At 37.1% G+C, this 25,000-nt stretch overlaps 3 protein-coding genes across 3 annotated transcripts in view; 1 reads left to right on the top strand and 2 right to left on the bottom strand.

Moving 5' to 3' along the window:
* Nucleotides 1-2,088: 2,088 nt before the first annotated feature.
* LOC137636235 (serine/threonine-protein kinase DDB_G0283821-like) lies at nt 2,089-3,126 on the bottom strand. Its single transcript, XM_068368669.1, has one exon. The coding sequence runs from the start codon at nt 3,124-3,126 to the stop codon at nt 2,089-2,091; it is 1,038 nt and encodes a 345-aa protein (XP_068224770.1).
* A 3,406-nt stretch (nt 3,127-6,532) lies between these two features.
* LOC137636239 (exonuclease 1-like) lies at nt 6,533-21,871 on the top strand. The gene is made up of 3 exons (XM_068368673.1): nt 6,533-7,409; nt 8,771-9,268; nt 18,837-21,871. The coding sequence occupies exons 1-3, from the start codon at nt 6,533-6,535 to the stop codon at nt 19,799-19,801; spliced, it is 2,340 nt and encodes a 779-aa protein (XP_068224774.1). The 3' UTR covers nt 19,802-21,871.
* Nucleotides 21,872-22,806: 935 nt separating this feature from the next.
* The window catches only part of LOC137636238 (TNF receptor-associated factor family protein DDB_G0272098-like), a 3,928-nt gene continuing 1,734 nt past the window's right edge, over nt 22,807-25,000 (bottom strand). The window contains exon 2 of the mRNA XM_068368672.1: nt 22,807-24,224. Within this exon, the coding sequence (XP_068224773.1) occupies nt 23,598-24,224 (627 nt within the window). The 3' untranslated portion in view covers nt 22,807-23,597. The remainder of the gene's footprint in view (nt 24,225-25,000) is intronic.

Here is a 25,000-nt window from a genome sequence, read left to right as displayed (position 1 = left end):
AATGTAGCCTTGTTGCATACTGATGGCTAGGGCCCATCTCTTGAAATATACTATCTGTATTTACAAGTCTATAATAGAGTATTTCAACAGTAGATCTATATGTGTTTAATGTAGCCTTACTGCATGCCAATGGCTAGGGCCCCTATCTCTTGAAATTTACTATCTGTATAGGGCCCATCTCTTGAAATTTACTATCTGTATAGGGCCCATCTCTTGAAATTCACTATCTGTACTTAGATGTCTATGATAGAGTATTTCAACAGTAGACCTATATGTGTTTAATGTAGCCTTGTTGCATGCAGATGGCTTGGGCCCATCTCTTGAAATTTACTACCTGTATTTACAAGTCTATAATAGAGTATTTCAACAGTAGACCTATGTGTGTTTAATGTAGCCTTGTTGCATGCCCATGGGTAGGGCCCATCTCTTGAAATTTACTAGCTGTACAAGTCTATAATAGAGTATTTCAACAGTAGATCTATATGTGTTTAGTGTAGCCTTGTTGCATGCCAATGGCTAGGGCCCATCTCTTGAAATTTACTATCTGTATTTACAAGTCTATAATAGAGTATTTCAACATTAGGCCTATATGTGTTTAATGTAGCCTTGTTGCATGCAGATGGCTAGGACCCATCTCTTGAAATTTACTATCTGTACTTACAAGGCTATTATCGAGTATTTCAACAGTAGGCCTATGTGTGTTTAATGTAGCCTTGTTGCATGCTGATGGCTAGGGCCCATCTCTTGAAATTTACTATCTGTATTTACAAGTCTATAATAGAGTATTTCAACAGTAGACCTACATGTGTTTAATAGCCTTGTTGCATACTGATGGCTAGGGCCCATCTCTTGAAATTTACTACCTGCATTTACAAGTCTATAATAGAGTATTTCAACAGTAGGCCTATGTGTGTTTAATGTAGCCTTGTTGCAAGCTGATGGCTAGGCCCATCTCTTGAAATTTACTATCTGTATTTACATGTCTATAATAGAGTATTTCAACAGTAGGCCTATATGTGTTTAATGTAGCCTTGTTGCATGCAGATGGCTAAAGCCCATCTCTTGAAATTTACTATCTGTATTTACATGTCTATAATAGAGTATTTCAACAGTAGGCCTATATGTGTTTAATGTAGCCTTGTTGCATGCAGATGGCTAGGGCCCATCTCTTGAAATTTACTATCTGTATTTACAAGTCTATAATAGAGTATTTCAACAGTAGGCCTATATGTGTTTAATATAGCCTTGTTGCATACTGATGGCTAGGGCCCATCTCTTGAAATTTACTATCTGTATTTACAAGTCTATAATAGAGTATTTCATCAGTAGACCTACATGTGTTTAATGTAGCCTTGTTGCATGCCATTGGCTAGGACCCATCTCTTGAAATTTACTAGCTGTACTTTTTAAGTACATACTCGTACATCCTGCGGAGAAAACTTAGCTTGTTGGGTTTAAAACAAGAAGTGTTATTGCTATAAAATATACAGTATGTCTGTTTTTTTTTTATTTCTTTTATTTTCAGTGAGTTGTTTTGATTTTTATAATTTACGACTTTCCAAGACTATTGCCTAAATTTGACTTAATCATTATTTCGGTAATGTTTTGTTTGTGAAAAGGCCTACACTTTATATTTTAATGGGAAAAAGGTTTCGAGTCACAGTTAGCTTACAGTCAGTATTTACAAAGACTAGATCCGGTAAAAGTAAAAGGATGAATTAAATACAACCGTAATAATCTTGTTTATTATTATTATTATTATTATTATTATTTGCTAAGCTACAACCCTAGCTGGAAAAGCAGGTTGTTATAAACCCAAGGGCTCCAACAGAGAAAATAGCTCAGTGAGGAAAGGGAGCGAATGAAAATAAAATATTTTAAGAAGAACAAGATTAAAAATGGCCTCAAATTTAAAGATGATGATTAAAAAATCATAAATTTTATTTAATGAATAAATATTTCCTAATATTCAAACCCAAACATCCAATAGATTGAAATGTTTTGATGAAAATTCAAATTTAACTACATCAAAAAAATCTACGCTGTCACAGATTTTCATTAAATAACGTCTTTAAGTAGTTCTTCAAATCACAGATTTTCATTGAATAACGCCATTAAGTAATTCCTCAAATCATCATTAATAACGTGACTGAACGTATCCAATAACTCCTTTGTTGATGACTGAAAGGAGACATTTTCTTCTGATTTTGTAGGAAAAATTTGTCTTTTTGAGCGCGAAAATCTTCCTCCAAATACAATATCTCTTAGGCCTAGTAAGGTTTCTTCATCTTCAAGCCAGTTATCGCCCGATAAACTTCGTCTCATATTGTTATTATTGTTATTATTATTATTATTGTTGTTATTATTATTATTGTTGTTATTATTTATGTTATTGATGATGTTAATCGACGAAGATAAAGTGCCAATGAGAAAGACTAAAAATGGGAAAATTATAAATGAACCACCACACCCATCTCGAGGTAATCTTTTAGGCGACTTTTCATCTTTTTCGAAAGCATTCGATTCATTTCTCCATTCGTTGGTTAATTCAATCGATGCAGTATTGAATTCAGATATATTTTTATCAATATCAAGTGCAGTTTCAGATTTATTGATAAATTCAGGTTCTATAATACCAGTAAGTTTACGCTCCTTGGAAGAAAGGTCTTCATTTTCATAGTTACCAGCCTTATATGAGCTTAGAGCAGTTTTCAGTATATTCCTGGCTTTGTCCTCAAACAGCTTTATGGTTTCCAATTTGTTTGCGCATTTAATGGATGTAGGAATCGGTTTCGAATCTAACAAATGAGTATAAGAATCTAGACGAACGCTAGACTTGCTATGATATTCTTGTGTGTGGTGATTAATAGCCATATTCCATACATTAGCTGGAGGTAAAACCGCATCGTCACTGGATTTAAGCTCTTCAATCTCTCTATTCAACCCTAGATTTGAATAGCTCCTATTCAAACCGTTAGAATTGGTATTTGCTATGAATCCGTTATGTAATGTCCACTGGTGGCTATCACTGGATGCGTTCATACGACTGCAGCTCGAGGCGTAAAACAGCTGCAGATATGTGAGTATCTGGAACGAGGCAATTTTCTTAGGCAGCCAACCTTCCATGGCTGGCCGAAGGAGTGTTCTTTGTCACACTAACCTGAAAGGAAAAATATATAATTTCATAGGCAAAAGTTCTGAATGTAGAAAAGTATGTCTTAATGATAACTTAATTTACTGGTATTTGATTTAGTTCAGAGAACACACATACACACACATCCCCCTTATAATAATTATAATAAAGAACAAGTGCCTGGATTTATATATATATATATATATATATATATATATATATATATATATATATATATATATATATATATATATATATATAATCGGTAACTCCCAGCTCTTCCCGTTCCTCGGTTGGGGAGAGAGAGGGAGTAATCTTACTCTGGTGAGAGAGGTGCTTGTATGTACATATCTATCTAAATATTTAGCTGTCATTTTTGGCAGGTTGCGTACACTAGTATATATATATATATATATATATATATATATATATATATATATATTTCAATTAAAAAGCAATGTAACAATCACTGCAATATTCACTCTACTTTGTGAATCATGGATGAGCACTTGTGCAGTAAACTTCCCATGATGTTAGTTGTTTCATACACTTACACGAAGGCTCATCAGCCTCACGTCGAACTTCCTTACACATGTAACATCAGTCCCTCTATTGTATGCACTCTTGTATTTCAAGGACTTCAATGACCATTCCAAAACTTCTATCACAATATCTATTCAATCGTTTTAAGGCCATCCTCTCCATTCACCTCCAAGTACCCTTGAATTATGCCTCCATTGCGCTATCCTATTGTCTTACTGTATGTTCTTTCCACATGACCTAACCACCGCAAAATGCTAACCTTGTCACTTCACGTATGCTACGCCAACAGTTCACCTCAACAACTTCCATTTTTTTTTTTACACACACACACATACACACACACACACACACACACACACACATATATATATATATATATATATATATATATATATATATATATATAATTTGTATCGTTTATCCAGTTTTTACACAACCTTCTACCTTTCTTACTTTGCCTAGAATGTAATTCCCCTCTTTTTTTCTAATAATTTTCAACCGCCATGTTTATACAAATAAGCCATAAGTAGTTTTTAATATTCAAAATACATTAAAAAAGCCATATACTTTTTATCATTCAATATGATCTGCCTCAGGATCACAGCCTTAATGGCAAATTTCATTTTATAAGAATTTCTGCCGCGTCTGTGATCCTTAGGCAAAGCTAATTCAATATTAAGAATAATTGTGGCTAATTTTAATAAAATGATAATCACGAGTGTTTTAGTAACAAAATTAACATTTATACACACGAGTTAAATAGCTACTTATACTCTTAATGCACTTAAAAAACGAAGTTAAGTCTACAGGTAAACTAGGAATGAGTTATATAAATAATGAAAACTAAAGCTTCTTACCTAGGCAGAGTTCGAAGCAAGACAGGACCCGCTTCAAGCTTTCTTTGTAGTCCGATGTCTACAGGAGGCCATGACTGAACATCGTCCAGGCACCTACTGTACAGTATACTGTTCTGTGACCTACAGGCTGCAGTCTCAGTGTACAGAAGTAGGCTGCTGCTCCCTTCCCAAGTGGTAGAATGCTCCAAAGACTGCTCACAGTTCTGCTAGCTTAAAAAAGATGTATTTCATCCAATGGGCGTAGTATCTGAATTCAGAAATTTATTGATCTCTGAAATAGTGTTACAGATTCTGTATTATAATCTTGGAGTATGATTTTATACAGGTACTATATAGTAATAACTTGAAGTGTTATTTAACTTTTAATCTTGGAGTATGATTTTATACAGGTACTATATAGTAATAACTAGAAGTGTTATTTAACTTTTATTTTCCTAATTCTGTTTCACCTAGTAAAAGTTTTTTTTTTCATAGATATTTTGTTAAAATTAAGAAAACTTCCCAGTTCGCCCCTAGCTAGAACCCTCTTCACAGTCGCAACTTCCTTGAAATTATTATTTTCTTACTAATATATTCTTATTCTTCCACAACTGCTTTTACGCTAGATGCTCGAGACGTATCTATATTGTTCAACACTACCGCTTTTCTATTGATACCGCCTTCCCTCGTAATACAGCTAATAATAACCGTCATTATAGGTCTTGTAACGGAAGAGGAAGGTAACAGCTTTAAATAACTCGCCTTAAACCGTTACGGCTATAAGCGGTAACCTCATTATTCCACGCGAACACCATCCTGTGTATGCTTGGTCATAAGTCCAACACGTGGTCCTCACTTTGTCACGAATATGGAGCCGAAAATAGAATGAAGTACCGTTAATCCTTTGAGAATTTGAGATAACATCGCTTGGTACCGTTAAATGTTACCTTTCAAGTAAATTAAATAATGTGGGTGAAGGTTATTGTAACAAATGTTCACCCGGTTTATTGAATTTTCATAATATGGCGCCGAAAATAGAATGAAGTACCGTTAATCCTTTGAGAATTTGAGAGAACATCGCTTGGTACCGTTAATTGCCACCGTTCAACTAAATTAAATAATGTGGGTGAAGGTTATTGTAACAAATGTTCACCCGGGTTCATTGAATGTTCATAATATAGGCCTACTCAAAAATTATGAAGGCGAAGGAGTGATTTAACTTATTTTAGGGGCTGTGGACGTCAAACTAAATTAATAATTTGAGATCATAGTTAAATAATTCCTTTTGGGATGGAATTATGTATCTCATTCTTTATTAATTTCGCCTTTTCTGACAACACTTCATTAGTAATTGGCTGTTATAATTTTTATGCTTAAACCAGGTGACATAATTGTAGTGTACACTCTGTGGTTCAGTGACCAGCGCATTGATTTGAATATATATATATATATATATATATATATATATATATATATATATATATATATGTGTGTGTGTGTGTGTGTGTGTGTGTGTGTGTGTGTTATTATTATTATTATTATTATTATTATTATTATTATTATTATTTGCCAAGCTGCACCCTAGTTGGAAAATAAACCATTATGGTAGCTTAAGCTTGAAATCCCAAACATGAAAAAAATTGTTGTTAATTTTTATGACATATATCAATAAATATAACTTAATTTTACCTCAATGGCAACTTTACTATTTTAATTAGCAAATTGCTGTAAAATAGTATCTGGAACGTGCCACACATGTGCACCTTATCAAGATGTTAACATTACTGGTCTTCTGAACTAACTATTTGCATAGCTATTTGATCTAAACTCAGCTTCGTACAGCCAATGGTCTAATTCCATTCAGTAGTTGTGTAACCTATCTACCTACCGCACGAATCTCTTAATGGAAAAGTCCCTAAAAATGCCAAAAGGAGAGAATTTTCAAAATTTTATATTTTTCGCCGCGTCAGTTTTAATCTGTTTAGCGAGCGCTTTCCCATCAGCTAATTCACCATCTGCTATGACCAATAGTTTAGACTTGGACTATTCGACACTGTCAAGCGATAACTTAACTGGCTACGACTTCGAATACGATGATGACTTCGACTCGACACTGTCCAGCGATAACTTAACTGGCTACGACTTCGAATACGATGATGACTTCGACTCGACACTGTCCAGCGATAACTTAACTGGTTATGACTTCGAATACGATGAGGACTTCGACTCGACACTGTCCAGCGATAACTTAACTGGCTACGACTATGGTGACTTCGACTTGACACTGGCCAGCGATAATTTAACTGGCTACGACTTCGATTACGATGAGGACTTCGACTCGACACTGTCTATCGATAACTTAACTGGCTACGACTTCGAATACGATGAGGATTTCGACTCGACACTATCTAGCGATAACTTAACTGGCTACGACTTCGAATACGAGCATGACTTCGACTCGACACTGTCCAGCGATAACTTAACTGGCTACGACTTCGAATACGATGAGGATTTCGACTCGACACTATCCAGCGATAACTTAACTGGCTACGACTTCGAATACGAGCATGACTTCGACTCGACACTGTCCAGCGATAACTTAACTGGCTACGACTTCGATTACGATGGTGCCTTCGACTCGACACTCTCCAGCGATAACTTAACCGGCTACGACTTCGATTACGATTATGACTTCGAAGATATCTACTCTAGTGTTTATACCGATTTTTACGACTTCAGCGACTCAGCATCTTTCAAATGCAAAGGTTACGAACCGGATGTTGCTTTGGCCAAGTCGCTGGAGAGAGAATTGTTCTTAATGGCGCCTCGGCTTTACAAGAGGACTTTGGACGCTTTGGGTATTGTAAACGAGGATTTGGAAGATTATCCGTTTAATGGTATGTAGATGTTGATGTTCGTGCGACTTTCCAAAGGGAATATTGAATTATCATGGTGTATTTCAAAGTGTAGGTCTACAAGAATCTAATATAGCCTTAGTATACAGTATTTATTGCTATACAACGGTGTACAAATGATCCGTATTTCACTTAAGATTGTATTCATATAAAGAATTTTTACTTTTATTTCCCAAATTCACAAGGAAACCATATATACCTGGATGTTTTTTACGGTGTTATTCAGTATATACAGTAATTTTCCATATAATTTTGCTCATAGATATTAAAAGAACGGCTGTAGCATTGCGAAAAGTGGCATAATATCGAGTTGACTCTCTTTGAACGGTTTTGTAAAGCTGTGTGGTCAGCCATGTAAACTCACATTCTATAGGCTTATCCCAGTTCTTTCTTTGCCATTGTTTCATGCTAACTGCAAATAGAAATGTACATTTTAAATTGACATTCTTATAGATATATGTTTTTTTTTTTTATTGTCCTGTTTTCCTCGTGTTACATTTTAGAATAGGCCTACCTGAAACCATGAGGGACTTTTAATGAAGTTTAGGCCTAGGCCTACATCTGATAGATTATACAGGCGACTTAATAAAAACAAAGTTAGAACTTAAACAGCTAATTTATCATTCACTGGGAAATAACATAAAGTGTCTTCATATATATATATATATATATATATCATATATCATATATATAGGCCTATATATATATATATATATATATATATATATATATATATATATATATATATATATATATATAGTGTGTAGGGATATATATTTATACTATAATATATTACACACTTCAAACATATTGTATAATTAAAATATATGCACAAATCCAATATATCTTTGAAATTGAACTAATCCAACGTGTCTCTTAAGCAATTTCTTATTACGAATTGAATGTTATTTATCCCTTGTGGTCAGTTTCAGGTTAATGTAACAATACCAGTAGGCCTAGTTATGATAAAATGATATAAAATGCTATTAATGTTCTGTTCATCCTTGTTTCATTGCTTTACCATCATAGCATCTCTCTCTCTCTCTCTCTCTCTCTCTCTCTCTCTCTCTCTCTCTCTCTCTCTCTCTCTCTCTCTCTCATTGCTTTACCTTCATAGCATATCTCTCTCTCTCATTGCTTTACCTTCATAGCTCTCTCTCTCTCTCTCTCTCTCTCTCTCTCTCTCTCTCTCTCTCTCTCTCTCTCTCTCTCTCCAAAATACTTTGGATAATATCGTATTGCTTGTCCTTCATATAATGCTGTTTTTCAACTTTAATGCTGTATGGTTTTAATAATAGTATGTCTAAGTTAGTACCTGATTACTTTATGTATTTTTCCAACAGATCATGAGTTAAGAAATGGTAACAGAAGAAAGAAAAATGGAAAAGAAAAAGAAATAATTGAACTAACTCAGACCCACCATCTTGATCATCGTACCCATACTCGGAAACTATCGTTTGGGAAGAATGATTATCTAAACACAACGAAACTTTCCTCCTCATTCACGAATCCTTGGAACAGTAGTACGAGAACTTCGAGTATTTACGACAGAGGTGTTTTTACTACTCCAGTGACTGTTTCTACTTTACAAATTCCAGGAAATAATTTAAATCATCATTTAGAACGAAGAGATTCAGGAAATAATTTAAATCATCATTTAGAACGAAGAGATGAAGGATATGGAGGATATTATGAGGATCACCAGCCTATGATGTCCTATCCGGAAGTGAAGTGCAAACATTCGAACACAGGCATTTATTCCTTCTTGGCATTCTGCATCCTCTCTTTGGACATAACAGCTGATATCATGAAAAGCATCAATATTTCAATAGATATTGGAGGTAAATTATATTTCTTGTTTTCTAAAGGTGAATTATGGATATGCAGCAATTTTAGTTATGTTGGTGTGTGTAGGCTACATACTGTAATGCTCTCTCTCTCTCTCTCTCTCTCTCTCTCTCTCTCTCTCTCTCTCTATATATATATATGTGGTAAAGTTTTACTGTATTATAGATTCTGATTTCTATATACAGTTTATAATTACACTTATAGTTAAGCGTTTTTAGGTATTTTTATTGGCACTATCTTAGGTTAGGTTATTTTATCATGTAGCCAAATCTGCTGTAGCTTATTTACCTTGTGGGATGACCTGCATTCATTGTCATGTAGCTTCGTAGGATACCTAACCTTACATAATATGGGTATTAAACTTGGTCATATATTTCTTCAACCTTTATTTATTTGCTGCTATCAATATTTATCCTTATCTATACCAGTACCTTTAAACAGTGTTCTCGGTTTAACTTTAGTAATGCACAATTTCTCAACAGTATTTTGGTTTGCTATGAGTAGAAAAATGGTATCCTAGGACTGGTTAGGTAAGGAAGGGGTCACAGGGGCATAGCTCCCCGATGAGTAAAGGACTTGGGATCTTTGGTTAGGTTAGGGGAACAGTAAGGCTCAGTTTGTAGCTCCCTGATGAGTAAGGGACTTGGGACCCTTGGTTAGGTTAAGGGAACAATAGGGCTCAGTTTGCACTAGTATTGGCACGGGTAAAAGTTTTCTATGTATTTTACTCCCCATTTTACCTGATAATTCACAGGATGCTATTGATTTGGACGCACATATACACCTTTTTATTACATCCATTAAGTAGAGGCTATTGGTCAGAGGTTTGCTGCCCTAATTAAACCCATTTTATGAAGTTCAGGAAAATGCACATAGTCTCAATGAGCAATGCATTTTTATTTTCATTTTTTTTTTTTTTTTTTTTTTTTTTTTTTTTTTTTTCTCTCTCTCTCACCGTGAGTTCTCATTTTGCCTGAATGATCATAAGATTTTAATTGGAGTGAAGCCTAGCTATGTGTTATTTTTTTTTTTAAACTCTCAACATCAGGCAATAAAGTAAATATTGATATATACAGTATGTTAGCTTAGAAGCTGTTATTTGGTATAGCCTAATAATGTATTTGTTCCTATTAAAGTACAATTGACCATGAAAGTTTAAATGAGGTAGTTATAGCTACTGGCTGGTAAGCCCCTCCCATCATTCAGGTAGATACTGCACTCACTTCCGTCTTCGGCCCCAAGCTATAGGCTACGGACATACTTGGGCTGCCTCCTGAATTTTGGTCTTGTTAATCCTTTTCTTTTCTTTTATCAGTTAAATGAAGTAAACTGGTTTTGCTATTGTGTTCAGGCAAACATGGGAAATAATGTAGAATAACGTAGTAGGGATATGTAGGAAACTTCATTAGACTTCACCATCGGTCTGTTTTTTTTGCCAAGGGGGTGACTGTTTATTGACATCCCCTTATGGTGAGTGCAGGTCATGGCCGCCTCTGCAGGGAACGAAGTTTGCCAAAAAGAGGAAGGCAGCAGGTAAGAGGGATCCTTTGGCATCGGAGCTGGTGAAACCTAAGCTGTTACTAAAGAAGCTCTATAGCTCCTTTTCTTCTGTCGCTACTCAACCATTTTTTTTCTTCCAACAATTCCTCTAGGGGTTGGTCCTCTGAAGAAATTTGTTGCGGAGAGGATGCCCTGACTTGCTCTCTGGGTGTTTCTCAGGGAGAGCAGAAATATCACTTCCCCCCCAATGAAGGTAATACAATATTTCTTTGCTTTTGACTCGGGGAGACACCTTTGGTGCTGAACCGACTGACAATGACGATGCCCTGGACCTGAGGAAGTTGTGACCTGGAATTCTGAAGGTTCTGGCTGATGGTAGGACTTTTAGGGCTTTCCTAGTTCGGTCTGCCTCGTCTCCTGCTTTCTTCACCTGTGGAGGCACTGGTCAACATGGCAGAGGTTGATGTGGCCTCTTATGATGTGGACTTTAACTGTTCATGATCTTTATTATTTGCCACAAACATGAAGACTGACAAGAAGGAGCAGCATTTGCACTTCTTATCTTCGTCTAGTTCTTCATCCTCTTTTGCCTCGCATTTGGCTGTTCCTTCAGACACTGCTATTTCTCCCCTGAAGAAGAAGAAGAAGAATAATAATTTGCTGAAGCTCAGGAAGACCAATTTGCAAGTCATGCAAGACTCCAACCGATCTCTCCTGGCTTATACATGAGAGAGGCAGTGCAGGACTGAGAACCAACCGAGACTTGAAAATTATATTGGTATGTGGCACAGGTTCTCGCATGCCTGCCACCTGTACCCTTCTCCCCTTCCTTCCCTGGTGCAATTGAGGTACACCTCTGTTTCTCTCCCTAAGGATACTTCAGTTCCGAAGGGGGAGGAATTGGTTTGTGGTGAGGTGAGAGTAACCAGTAATCTGCCTCTTCACTCTTACTAGTGGCGAAATATTCCTTAATGTGAGTGGGATCAGGAATATGATCCTTGGTCTCCTCATGATCAGTTGCTGCATGAGCGGTCACTATGAGATCGTTCAATGCGAGATCATTCAAGACTAATCAGTCGCCGTGAGATTGTTCCTTGCATGATTGGTCACTGCGAGATAGTTCACTGTGTAATCGGTCACTGCTAGATCGTTCATTACATGATCATTCACTGTGTGATCGGTACTCGCATGAAGTGCATGCCCACCACCCGATACTTTGCTCACCATTAGGTACTTCAGAGGCTAAAATACGTGGTACTGTACTTTGTCAGTCTCTGGGGCGTTAGGGCTAAAGGGAAACTTGCTTCTGAAAGAGAATCCAATCGTCGATCACCTGGGCCCTTTTCAACATCTTCAGGGTAAATTCCCAGTTCTGTTCTTGATTATGGTTGTGCATACTCTGGGAGGAAAGAACTGTCTCCTGTGGTGCATATCGAGACCTCTTCCCATGCAGTGAAGGAGGATTCTGGGAGTTTCAACACCCCAGTGGTGCCCAACTTTGGTCCGGCAGAGTTGGATAATCACAAGACAGAGTATTTGTTCGTCGACGTTCTTGCACTCGTCCGTTAGTGCAATGAACCTTTTAGAGGCTACAATGGGTTTAATGGTAATTGATTTCAGCACCACTCAAGGATCTATGACACCCTCCTTGAGTTACCATGGTTGGAACTTGCTCGTGGGGCCTTGGGCAGCCTGAATTCTTGGATCTCTGAGTCTGAGAATTCACTGTGGTCTAGGTGGCCAAGTAATATTTCGCTTCCAGCACTCTACACAGAAGATTTTACGTGCCTGAGGGTAAAAGCCCTTCCTCTCTTCCCACAGTGTCTGCGTTGGCGGTGGAGTTGTCTGTGGAGAGGCTCAAGACTGATGGCACAGTCATCTCGGCTCCTGAGTCTGCTGCCATGGAATCCTCTTTCATGATCAGCCTCCAGGTATCTTTCTGAATTAATCAGTGGTCCAGTACAGTTGCCTACTTTGGCAAAGCTTAGGATTGGTCAAATCCTGAAAATGAATGAATGATTGGTAATTATCTGGCATCATAACATAAACGGTCATTGATGCTGATCAAATCCTGAGATGTTGGCGAAGTAGAGCAAAAGTTGGTCTTTGCAGATGTGAAAAGTGATCTTCATCATTCACTAGTGAGCAAACCAATGGACCAACTGAGTTTTGAAGAAGAGAGACGCCATTATTTCCCAGTTCTTCGGGCAAGTTGGACAAGAGGCAATGTTGCATTGAAGAATGCCCTAGAGCTGGATGCTGCGGCTCTCTTTCCTCAGAGGCATGTAGAGGCGACGTTGGAAAAGTGGAGAAAGGCTAGCCACAACTCCCATCTCTATTGTACAGTTACATTCAATTGCCCAGACAATTTGAAGGTAGCTGGGTTGAGACCCCCGGTCTCCGCAACATTTTCATGGTTGGTTTTGAAGAGGGCTCTGGCTACTTCCAAAGCTTACACAGTACCTCTAGCCACTTCTTCCTCTAAAAAGGATGCAGGCAGTGCTCCCTTTTGCTCTGTGTGGCCAATTCAGGAAGGTTAGTAAAGTTATGAAGGTAAGAAAGGGACGCTGAAATTATTGCTCCCCTTCTCCATTTGCTGTGAGTGGGAGTGATGCCTGTCATACCATTGATCAACCTGGCAGAGATATAGAGCAGAGCAGAGTAGTTGGTTGTAGAAATCCTTTTGGATAGATACCATTTGCCCTTCATTGGTCTTCTTCCTCCCCTCTCTCACACTGATGGCATTCGAGAGTTACTCTCCAAAATCGCTTAAAGCTTTGATTTTTGCGACAGCGTTGAAAACGACGTAGGAGTAGAATACACTTTAAGTCGCTCGAGATGGTTCTCTGGGTTTTTAAAGTCTACTCCTCCTGGTGGAGAAGTCTACTAGGGGCTGGAGACCAGTCATTGACCTCTCTCTGGTGAACGAGGCTATCAAACTGTGTGGATGGGGATGGCAAGTACTGTGCAATCTGCCATCAGAGAGGAAAACTTCATGCTTTTGGTGTACAGTATCTGAGGGATGCATGTTTTCAAATACAGTACCCATTCATGAATCCTACAGAAAGTAGGCCCTACCTCCTCTTCTTCCATGAAGGAGTAGTATGCCAATTCAAAGCCCTGTGCTTTGTATTGTCTCCTCCACAAGTGTTCACGAGTGTGTACGCTGGTTTCGGACACTCGAATGGGAGGTAGCTCTCGAGGTTTCTCGATGACTGGCTAATCCCGGCCTCCTCCTAGAGGCAATTACTGCAGGATTGAGACAGACAGCTTTCCTTTTGTCACATCTGTGGATTGTGGTCGATCGAGGAAAAGTTTAGTCTCGCCAAGCAGTGAGTGAAAGTACCAAGGAATGCTGAAAATCATGGCAGCAGCGAGTCTCTTTTTGTCAGACGATCGCATCAGAAGGTTTAGAGGGATGGCGTTGCCATTCCTGTTCAAGTGAGAAATATTGGCTTGGCGGTGGCAGTGTCTTCTGGGATATCTTTTCTCGGTGGAGAAATTTGTTCCACACTGACATCTCCAATGTTGGTTACTTCATTTGTGTTTGAAGCATTACATGTCAATATCAGCAGCCAGCAATCTCCCTTCCCATTTTGTTCCTGTGGAACAAGAGGTACGAGATGACTTTCCTGGTGGCTAAATAATGAAAACGTTACCAGGGAGTACCACTCGAATCTCCTTTTCTGGAGATGTTTCTTTTCTTGGTCACATCCAAAAATCAAGTTGCCTTGGGTGTGTGGACCCTAGGAGAGAAGCACCTGAATATCAACCAGTTGGGAATGAAAGTGGCATTCCTAGCACTGCACTACAAGCATCCCAACGGAGTTTGATTGTCTCATACAGTCTTTTCGAGTTGACAAAATGTGCTCATCTGGACAGTGGATAATGCTGTAGAGCTGTCTGTAAGGTTCATTCCAGGCAAAAGGAATTCTCTAGCAGACATGCTCAATTGTCAGGAGCTTGTTGTAGGTTCAGAATAGCCCTTGTATTCTTGTGTAGGTATAAGCAGTATAAGCTTCTTGCTCTCTTGGATTTTCCTGTGATAGACCTGTTTCCCACAAGGCTGAATAAGAGATTCTTGGTGTTCTGCACCACCTTCCAGACCCATGGGCACCATTTGAGGAGGCTTTTCAACATCTTTGGTACAATCTGGATGCATATACCTTTCCTCCTTTCTTCCTGATTTGCCAATTAATCAACAGGTTGTTGACATCAGGTCTCAGGATGAACCCAGTTTCTCCCAGATGATCACATACCAAATGATATCCAGGTCTGCTGATACTCCTTGTTGAGGTGCTGAAAGAATTACCCTGATGGCCCACTTTTCTCTGCCAGCCACTCCTTCAGAGGTACCATAACTCAGTGGACTCCCTTCACTTCCCAGGTGTAGACTATTCAGCATCTCCTATGAGCAAAAGGCTTTCCACAAGGCCCAGGAAATGTTTGGATACATGTGAAGGTCCTCTTCATCTGTCTACCAGTTAAAGTGAACCATCTTCTACAGCTGTCTACCAGGGAAAGCAACCATCTTCTATAGCTGTCTACCAGTGGAAGTGGTCCATCTTCTAAACTTGGCATTGTAGAAGGGCTACTTCTCTTGTCGGAGCCTCTCTGCGATTGATAGAGAAATTTCTTGTCTTTCTTCACTGAATGAAGGTCCTCTCAGTCTGTGCAGAGAAAGACTATCGCTTGGCTTGAGCCGGGTCTTAAGACTGAGGGGTTTGGACCTTTCCTCCTCATGGAAACTGTCTATGCTCATGAAAAGCTTCCAGTAGTCATACCCACCTTAGGACTTCAGGTTCCCATAGTAGGATGTGACGCATGTTCTCAAATCTTTTATGCATGTCCTGTATGAACCTTTGAGATGGGTATCAGACAGGGATCTGACATTCAAGACCGTATTCCTTCTAGCCTTGGCGTCAGAGAAGCAAGTTGGCAAGCTTCATGGAATCTCGAATGTCACAAGTCATTCAGAGGGATGGAAGAAGGTTGTCTTTACTTTTGTTACTGAGTTCATTGCCAAGATCTGGAACCTTCCAGGTTTCAAGTCCATCACCATCTCTCTCCAAGAGGCATAAAGTGAGACTCAGGGTGATATGTTTCTTTGTCCTGTGAGGGCTCTACGGTGTTACCTTAAGAGGACTTGACCCTATAGGCCTGAGCACCAGAGAGAGTTTCATTGCACTGGCAGAACCAAGAGAAAGATAGCCAAGAACAGTTGTGTTCTGGCATTATGAATTTATCAGATATGCATATTCTTCAGGCATCAAGGGAAATGAAGTGCTATTTTAGGCGAAGGCTCACAAAGTCTGGCATCGGCTTTGCAGGGCTAGGTGCTATGACATTCCATGGAAAGTGAAACCAGCCACATTTTGGTTTATGGAGTCTTCTTCCCTCCTAAGGATGAGCCTCCTATTAAAGAATGACGGTTTGTATTTGCATAGAAACAAATCACAAATGTTTAAAGAAACTTGTATTGTTGCTAACTAAACAAACCCAAGTTCTTTGAGTTACACTTCCTGCCATAACCACCCCACAAGTCCCAGGTCAAAGGTCAAAAGAGAGTGTCTAGCTGACTGACAGGTGGTTTTGGGCTAACTTGCCAGTAGCAATAATTACAAGGTCCTAGGCCTAAGGTCAAACGTTAGTGTCTAGCTGACTGACAGGTAGTTTGGGCTTACTCGCTACTCACTAGTAGCAATAACTATCACTAGTAGCAATTACTACCTTATTGAGACTTTTAAAGACCATTCCAGCTTTGCTAAAGTCATACTCCTATAAAAGGATTCAGGTTTGTATAGTTAGGATTAATACAAATTACATTAAAGATCGGTGATATTACTGTGTGGTTGTTCTTGTGATTTCACAAATTTGAGTTCTATTTTTATCAGTAATAAGTATAATTTTCATTAAATTTTTTCCCAACACCGGATAATCTGAAAATTTTTTTATATTGATGTGATGCAACACAGTAAGTTACTGATGTATTAGCCATAATTGGTAGGTATTGTTATATTTTTATTGGATTTGGAACTTGAATTTTAAAGTTGAAAAACAGTAAATTGTAAAGTACTGTATATTAGATGTTTGGTGTTAGGAATTTTGATTGAAAAAATGTTCTTGAAAAATGTGCTTGAATAACATTTTACCAGTTTGTATGTGGAAGTGAAAATATTGTACCATTTTATAGAAAATTGAGTCGTGGGAATAGACAAAATACCTAAGTTTAAACTTAAAAATAGATTGGAAGAATTGCCTCCCTTAAAGTCAGAACTGATAGTTCTAGCATCCAAAGGGTGACCAGAGGTCTTTTCATATGACTGTTTACATCGGTTTGCATGCATTATCACTAACCCCATGTTTACCATGAGAATTTTTTGCTGCCTATGAGAATTTGTAGACCTTCCAGATACAGATACTGTAATTAGGTTGTATGATGTTCTTTTAGCTGGACAGTTTTCTACAAATTCTAGTGATTATTAGGCATTTTCAATGTAAGTGAGAATGACATTCCCAGTGAGTTTGGTAATCCTTATAGAGGAGTTAAAAGGCATCTTTAGAATTTTTGTTTGATGTCAAAAGTCAGAAGAGAAACCCCAGGATATTTTGGTGTGACATTTGATTATGTTAATGAGTAGGAAAAACTCCTGTTAACAATGTCAATCTCTTTTGAAAAAGTGTGTATGAGTATGGCTTTCTAAACCTTAAGTGTTTCATTCATAAGTGACATCTGCTCCTCTTAAATTAACGGTTGTGTACTGTAGTGCCTTGGTAATTGAAAGGAATTTGGTGGGAACTCCCTTATTACTTGTAAATAAGGCTCATCGCTATTATGTGGTATAATTCAATAATTACAATAACTGATTGAGCTTAGCCTGGTGATACTGAATTTTTTTCTTTGTTCATTGTATAGCAAGCTGGTAAAACTGTTGCTACAAATTCTAGTGAATAATGTGCTGCTGGGTTGTCCAAAGCTGTGTTCTTGACGAATTAACCATTATTGAAGACACCCAAGTTGTTGTTATGATTTGCTTATTCCATTTCATAACACAAGAAAGTGTTTATCAAATATCTCCATTGTCAAGCTAAGAACAGGTTTAAAGAATAGTTCCCGTTTTAAAATCATATACAGTACTAAGTGTATTGATTATTTTGTTGGTATTAAATGTATTGATTATTTTGTTGGTATTAAATGTATTGATTATTTTGTTGGTATTAAATGTATTGATTATTTTGTTGGTATTAAATGTATTGATTATTTTGTTGGTATTAAATGTATTGATTATTTTGTTGGTATTAAATGTATTGATTATTTTGTTGGTATTAAAGCGGGAAACTTTGCCAAAGCACTGGTTATTTCTTTATTCATGACATTGTGAGCTGGTGGCATAATGATTATTTCCCGGTGTTTCTCGCAATGCCAATAGTACAGCATCTGCAATGTCCATCAGTCATTATGGTCAAGTTAACTATCTGAATATTCCCTGTGCTGGGCCCTAAGGTGCAAATTTGTAATTCAAATCTATTTTTGTAGATTTGAATAGTATCTACATTCTTTTATTTTTTGTAGATTTAAATAGTACAGTATCTAAGTTCTTATTAGAACCTTAAAACCTGTTAATTGCAGTTCCTAGGTAAGCAAATTTTGTGTAGCAGAACATTACTTCACTGAATTATGTGATAATCTGTAATTCAATTTGTAATTAAAAAGGAAAGGTTTATCTCTCTCATCCTGATGGTGAAATGAAGCATCTGTAGGATATTAATTCATTATATCTTTTAGAGAGAAGTTATTTTACTAATGTTTTTAATTTCCAGATTTGGGTTTATCCTTCTTAATGTTTATAGACCTCATTCTGTCAGTTTATAGATTATTCATTCCACTTCTATATTGCATATTATGGCCAGTGCTGCCTTTTCATGTGGCTTTCATTTATATTTTGAGTCTTGGTTAAAAGTAATTGGAAGATTTTGTGTTTGGACATCATTAGCCATTTCCAATCTTACTCTGGTTTCTCTTAATTGTTTTTAAATATCACAAATTACTTTTTCTTACAGGAGGATGTGGGTGTGGTTGCAACTGTGGTAATGGTACATGCTGTGGCAACAACAACAATAACAACAACAATAACAACAATAATAACAACAATGAGAATAACAACAACAATAACAATGTCAATGGGAGAGCAATGTCCCCCACAGGTGAAGCTTCAGGACGAAAACTGTTTGGTGGTTGTGCCTGCTGTTGTTGCTGTTGTTGTAATGGCAATAATAACAATAACAACAACAATAATAATAACAGTAATAATAACAATAATATCAATAACAATGTTGCATCATCTGTTGGAGGGGTCAAAAGAAAAGGGAGTAACAATGTTAACAGGATATCTGTTCCCAATACGGTAGATGTGAACGGTGGATATTATGGATATGAACCCTTGAGATACGGATATTACTATGGGAGATCTCTCGTTGATGGTTTTATGGAGAGACTGGCAGATTACTTTACTCCAGAAAGTTATGTCGATTCATATGAGCCATATAATCTTGACCTGAGTGAAAGAGAAAGAAGAGATATTGCTGATGGTGAAATTGAGTTGATTGAAAGCGATGGTGAAAACGAAACGGTCAGTGATGTTCCTGATGAGGACGAAGATAGTGATATAAGGTTTTTACCTGTTGGTGAAAAGGAATTTAGAAATGGCATTGAACACTTTAGAATTGTAGAAAATCCATATGAAATTAATGAAATTGCTAATGTACTGGAAGTTCTTGCCTCAAATGACACTGAGACATTTGAAAATAGTGAGACACTTGGAAATGAAAACATGTTTGAGGACATACTCTCAGCTGAAGACTCAAACAGCACATCTTCTGAGGACACTGGAACCTTTGGGCCAATTATCTCTGCTTACATTAGCCTTCTGGAGTGGAAACTGGAAGAAATTAAAGAAGGACTGGATGAAGCCCTTTTGCAGACTTGGTTTTTAAACATGGTTCAACTCTTGAGACGTCATGTGTAGCTGAATATTTAGAGTCCAAAGACTGTTTACTGTTGCTGTAAGGAAATTAGACGATTGTTTAGTGTTTAGCTGAGAAATGCATCCTGTGCTTCTGGTGATAGAAACTAATAGAGATTGCTACAGATGAAGCTATGAATGAAGAGGTAGGTAAATGTATTTAATAGCCATTATTATTATTATTATCATAAGAATTTGAAAAGTAGTAGTTTTGCAAGTATATTATTATCTTGATTGGTTATTTTTAAGAATATTAAAGTACAGTACAGTACTTAGATTATGAACATATGTATATTTAGATGTTCAGATATGTAGCCAACATACCAACATACAGAACTTGGTAATCTTTTTCATATGTGGTATGGATTGTGCATGTCTGAAGATTATAGATGAAATGATATAATAGAAATCTTGAAAATTGTCATGCTTTACTGGTTCCTATAGGAAACAAGATGTGTTCAGTTGCCCAATCTTTTTGGCTATTGAACATTTTGTATTTGGGAGCTGCATAGAGGTTCGAATTCTCTACACAGTGACAAAACTACCTGTATTTTACAAGTATACAATAGACAAGCAAATGAAGACACTTTCTAGTTAGTTGACCATGGACCTCTCGATGGAATTATGTTTGTTACTTGTTTCCTGTTATAGTGTCATTCATGTATCTGAAGGGACTGGATATGTATTATGTAATGCATTGCTGTTGCTCTTGTTTAAGCATCAGTAATAAAAGTGACTGGTGTTTTTAGTACCAAGAGACCTTTACATTTAGTGGTTTTTATGTGATTAATAGCACATTATCAACAATGAGCTAGTTTCTCAAGAAGCTGAGACTTGGAGAGGAATCATTACAATTATCTTGTTAATTGGGGGCTAAGGTTTAACACAGTATTTATAAAGCCTCTAGTCTTTAGAATCTGACTCATAATACAGTATTACATTATTTCATCCAAAGAGCTTTAGACTCCTTTTGTTAAATATGTAGTTCCCCACTATCTCTTTTATATACAGTAATTGGATATTTCCTAGCTTGAAGGTCAAAATATTTGCTAACCTGTCTGGTATTAGACCTATTTAGAGGGATATGGTGTACTTACTAAAATTTTGTACTTTTTCCATGAACATCTTAAATTGTCCCATACAGTACTGTACTACCTTGTAGTCAGTTTATCAACCTCTCCTCCTCCTGTATCATCACAAGCAAAGATCACTACAACTAGTCGAGTACTCAAGTTGAGCCTTTTACCTTGTATTCTATCATTATATTCTATCATCCTTTTAACTTGAATTTTCCAGCTAGACTTTAAATCATTTCATATACTGTGCTACAGTGCAGACTTGAATAGTATTTGTTCAACTGTTTATAAGGCCTCCATTGCATTTGTTGGTGATTTCATTGCTACCTATAGGGTTTGGTTTGACTCTTGTCTCCTACTGATTACCAAGGTTTATAAGATTTTGACTTTGCTTGTGAGTCAGGCTGTGAGCAAATCATTAGTGAGACCCCACACAAATTAATGATTGGTTAGTCCTAGTATTCATTGATTCCAATTGTGTTATAGAAATCAAGGTTTATCCTCCAATTGAAATGACTAAACATACTGTAGTTTTAGCATTAATTTTGATACTGTGCAGTCTGTCTGATGTGACTTACTCTTGTAAGATAAATTTATATAATCATATTCAGATTTTAATGGTATTTTGGGCACTTTTGATAAAAGAAAATTTAGTCTGTTGTCTTAAATGAAAATTTTGTCGGAATAATCTACATTGATTTACTGTTTTGGGGACAAAGCCTGTTCCAAGGACAATCGGTTATGCTTATTTGGAGAATCAGGAGATTTGTAATCTTTAGATAAGGAATAGATTAGATTTTTTCTTGGAATAAACATACTCGGCTAAGAGCTTGGTCAGACTTTATGCTTCAGCTAAAAATGAATACAGTTTAAATATAAAAGAAGCTCTCTGGTACAACACAGGAACTTCAGAATGGGATACTTCAAAATCTGCCCTTTGGTGTATACTTGACAGTTCCTCCTTCGCCTAAATCAGAGAGCTCTGTTGTTGTGTACAAAGAAAAAAATCATGCCCCTTTTAACTGTTGTCTGACAGTAAGCGATATTATGAGAAGCTACATATGCTCCAAGTATCTCAATTTCATCCATGCTGCAGCCACTTTCCTTTTCACTAGGGTTTCAACTCCTTCCCAGTCCAAGATGTAACAAAGGTAACAAATGTTATAACTATTCCAAGAAGGGTAGTGCCGTTAGTGCACCTCATGTAATGCATAATAAGAATTACCTGATCGTCTTGGTAGCATTTCTTCACCCCTGAGCTGCCCTTGCTTTATATCCTTTTAATTTACCTCTGTTCCTGCTAACTTTTTTTAGCTTGCTGTCTAATCACTTTTAACTTTTAATTTATAGTGTAATTGCAGGTTTTCCCCAAGTAGTATTTAGAGGCTGAATAGCCTAACAGGTCCCTACGCTGGACTATGTATCCAAAATTTATAAATCCAATCCAATTTTTCAAGACCTACACATTTATCATAAAAGGGTTCTCAATTCCTCTTTCTTTACTTTTTGCTCTTGCTATACATTATCAGCCTATAAGAGCTCCCATTCCATGTAAATTTTATAAACAAGAGCCTCAATGTTATATCTGTTACATATGGTACACAGTTTAACCTTGCAGTATTCACACAACCACCACGTGGCTACTTTCTTGATTGAACTTTTCTTTGCAGCTTTTCCTGTCACCATTTAACTTCATCTTGCGTAGGTTAAGTTTCTGTCCCCTTCTCCGCACTCCTCTAACACCATTTAAACATTTCCATCATACCTCTCGGTTTCTGCTGTTATCACTTGGTCATGTGTATAGAGTAACTACCAGTAGTTCCCTTTCCTTTACTTCTTTGTTGTTTCTCATACCATTGTCACTCTTTGGTTAGAGTTCTTGGACCTAGGAGTATACGTAAGCCCACTTTCTTATCTTTACTTGTTTTTTCCATACAGGGGTGCTTTCCATTTGGGACCCTACAGTTTCAAACATTCTGCTTTTCCAACTAGTGTTGCTCTCTTTCCTAAGGAAACCAAAATGAAACTATATTATGGTAACATATGCAAGTGACAGCCAGATGTAGACTTTTGAAATGGTTGATGATGCTCATGATATCTTTTGATATCCCTGTAAGTCTTTGGTAGAACATTATTTTGAGATTCTTGAAGGTCCCTTGGCTTCTCAAAGAAGCTCCTCCTGGTTGAAGGCTGTCCTGTTGAATTTGGGACCTTTTAATATATGTTTCGGGGAATTTTAATCTGAAGATTGTGTACTTTATTTTGATCCAAGTGCAATCTCAAAGGTCACCGGCTGATTTTGTACAAAAATTACCCTGGCATTTTCTCATTAGGAGATTTGTATAGTTTACTAGTTTTTAAAGTTTTAAGTTCATGGAAACTTGAATGCTTTCAGGGTTTACTTTGAAGTTCATTGTGACTAAACAATAGGGTAAGATTTTAATTGAATCACTTCCAGCAGGAAATAGTCTCAGTTTACTTCTGTCTGTGAAAAATGTGGAAAGATAATTTAATCTTTAAGGATTGGTTTAATTTTTCCTGTAGAAAAGCAAACGAGTAACCACTGTAACTGATATTTATGAAGAAAAATATTGTGACATTGAAACTACAAATATACTGTACAGTCATTCTTTATGTATAATCTTTGTAGTACATTGCAATACAGTACATTAGTTTAATTGTAACATATTAACAAAGCAAATAAACTTTGTGAATCTAGAATACTAAAAGAATAAATAAAATCTTTCTAGAATGACCTCAAACCATGCTTTCAAGTATCCTTGCGAATAATTCTTCCTCAAAGCTCGTCCTTGACGTTTCAAAACCCTCCTATGAACCACAGGAAAAACACGGTGTAGCCGCTCAGGAATTTTAATTTTGATAGGTTCTTCATCCTTGTACCCCTCAGCAGGCGGATCCGCCTCCCCAGTAAAGTAGTCCTCAGAATTTTGCTGAACCTCGAGGCTGTCCTTTGTGCCGTCTCCATCCGTAGCTTCAGTTTCACTTATTAACATAATGCCGTAGCCTTCAGTCTGTGTGTCTGGTATTTGTGAATCCGTCGCATCCAAGGCAATTCCTACTTCAGGATTGAGTGTCCCTGTTGATCTCCTCCTCCTTCCGTTATTGTTGTTGTTATTGTTGTTGTTTGTGTTGTTATTATTGTTATTGTTATTGTTGTTGTTGTTCGTGTTAGTATTAGTATTGTTATTTGTGTTGTTTGTTGTGACTGTCGTTCCGGTGATGTTGACGTTAATGTTGACGGTTGCCATGATGTCAGCGGTGATGTCCAGGCTAAGTATAGCAAAAGCTAGGAAGGAGTATAGTCCAGTGTTGGAGGTTTTGCAGACAACCTGGAAAAAGAAATGTTAAACGGACATTGGTGCTTTAGCTTTAAAGTAAAAATAAGAGCATAGCTAAACCATCTCAATCACTACCTATAGATAGAGAAAAAACTCCAATTGAAAGAGGAGTTACTTTTACTGTACTTTAAGGGCTGCTTATCTGGGCCTGTACAGCAAGGGAACTCTGCTCTCTACAGGACCTCCGCGGTTGTTTTATGATGTTCGTTCGGGAGCATTTTACATTTCACCTCATCTCTCCTATATTATTCAGAGCGTTCCCAGAAGTTTTTAAGAATTTAGATTGGGAAAATGTAGGAATTAACGTTCGTGGGGATACGTTATCAACTTGGGATTTGCAAATGATGTAGTTCTATTTCTTGAATCATGGGGGGAATTGCAAAAGACTCTAGAAAATTTGAATAGGGAAAGCAGAAATGTAAGGTTGAAAATATATGAGTAAAACTAGGATAACATTCAATGAAAATGCAGAGACAACAAATAAGGGTTATGGGTGAAGCTCCAGAAATTGTTAATTAATATATGTACTTTCGACAGAAAGTAAGTGTTTCTGCAGGACATGAGACCAAAATTAAAAGGCTAAGCAGGGGATGGAGAGACTTTGGAAAACATAGTGAGATTATGAAAATTAAAATGTCACTTTCTCTAAAAAGAAAGGTATTACCAGTATTAACTTAGGCACCTAAAGCTAGGAGCCATACTAAAGCCATGGAACATAAGCTAGTTAGAACTCAAAAGGCTAAGAAAAGAATAATGATGGGAATAAC

Source organism: Palaemon carinicauda, unplaced genomic scaffold (genome assembly GCF_036898095.1).
Source record: "Palaemon carinicauda isolate YSFRI2023 unplaced genomic scaffold, ASM3689809v2 scaffold257, whole genome shotgun sequence".
NCBI classification, from domain to species: Eukaryota; Metazoa; Arthropoda; class Malacostraca; order Decapoda; family Palaemonidae; genus Palaemon; species Palaemon carinicauda.
The sequence above is the reverse complement of the archived record's forward strand: the minus strand, read 5'-3'. Positions and strand labels throughout refer to the sequence as shown.

What these genes read in the sequence shown, in the direction of transcription:
- LOC137636235 (XM_068368669.1), bottom strand. Translation starts at nt 3,126, where the DNA reads ATGGAAGGTTGGCTGCCTAAGAAAATTGCCTCGTTCCAGATACTCACA.
- LOC137636239 (XM_068368673.1), top strand. Translation starts at nt 6,533, where the DNA reads ATGACCAATAGTTTAGACTTGGACTATTCGACACTGTCAAGCGATAAC. An exon ending in GGAAGATTATCCGTTTAATG is followed by an intron (nt 7,410 to 8,770) that starts GTATGTAGATGT and finishes TTTTTCCAACAG; the next exon opens with ATCATGAGTTAAGAAATGGT. An exon ending in TATTTCAATAGATATTGGAG is followed by an intron (nt 9,269 to 18,836) that starts GTAAATTATATT and finishes TTTTTCTTACAG; the next exon opens with GAGGATGTGGGTGTGGTTGC.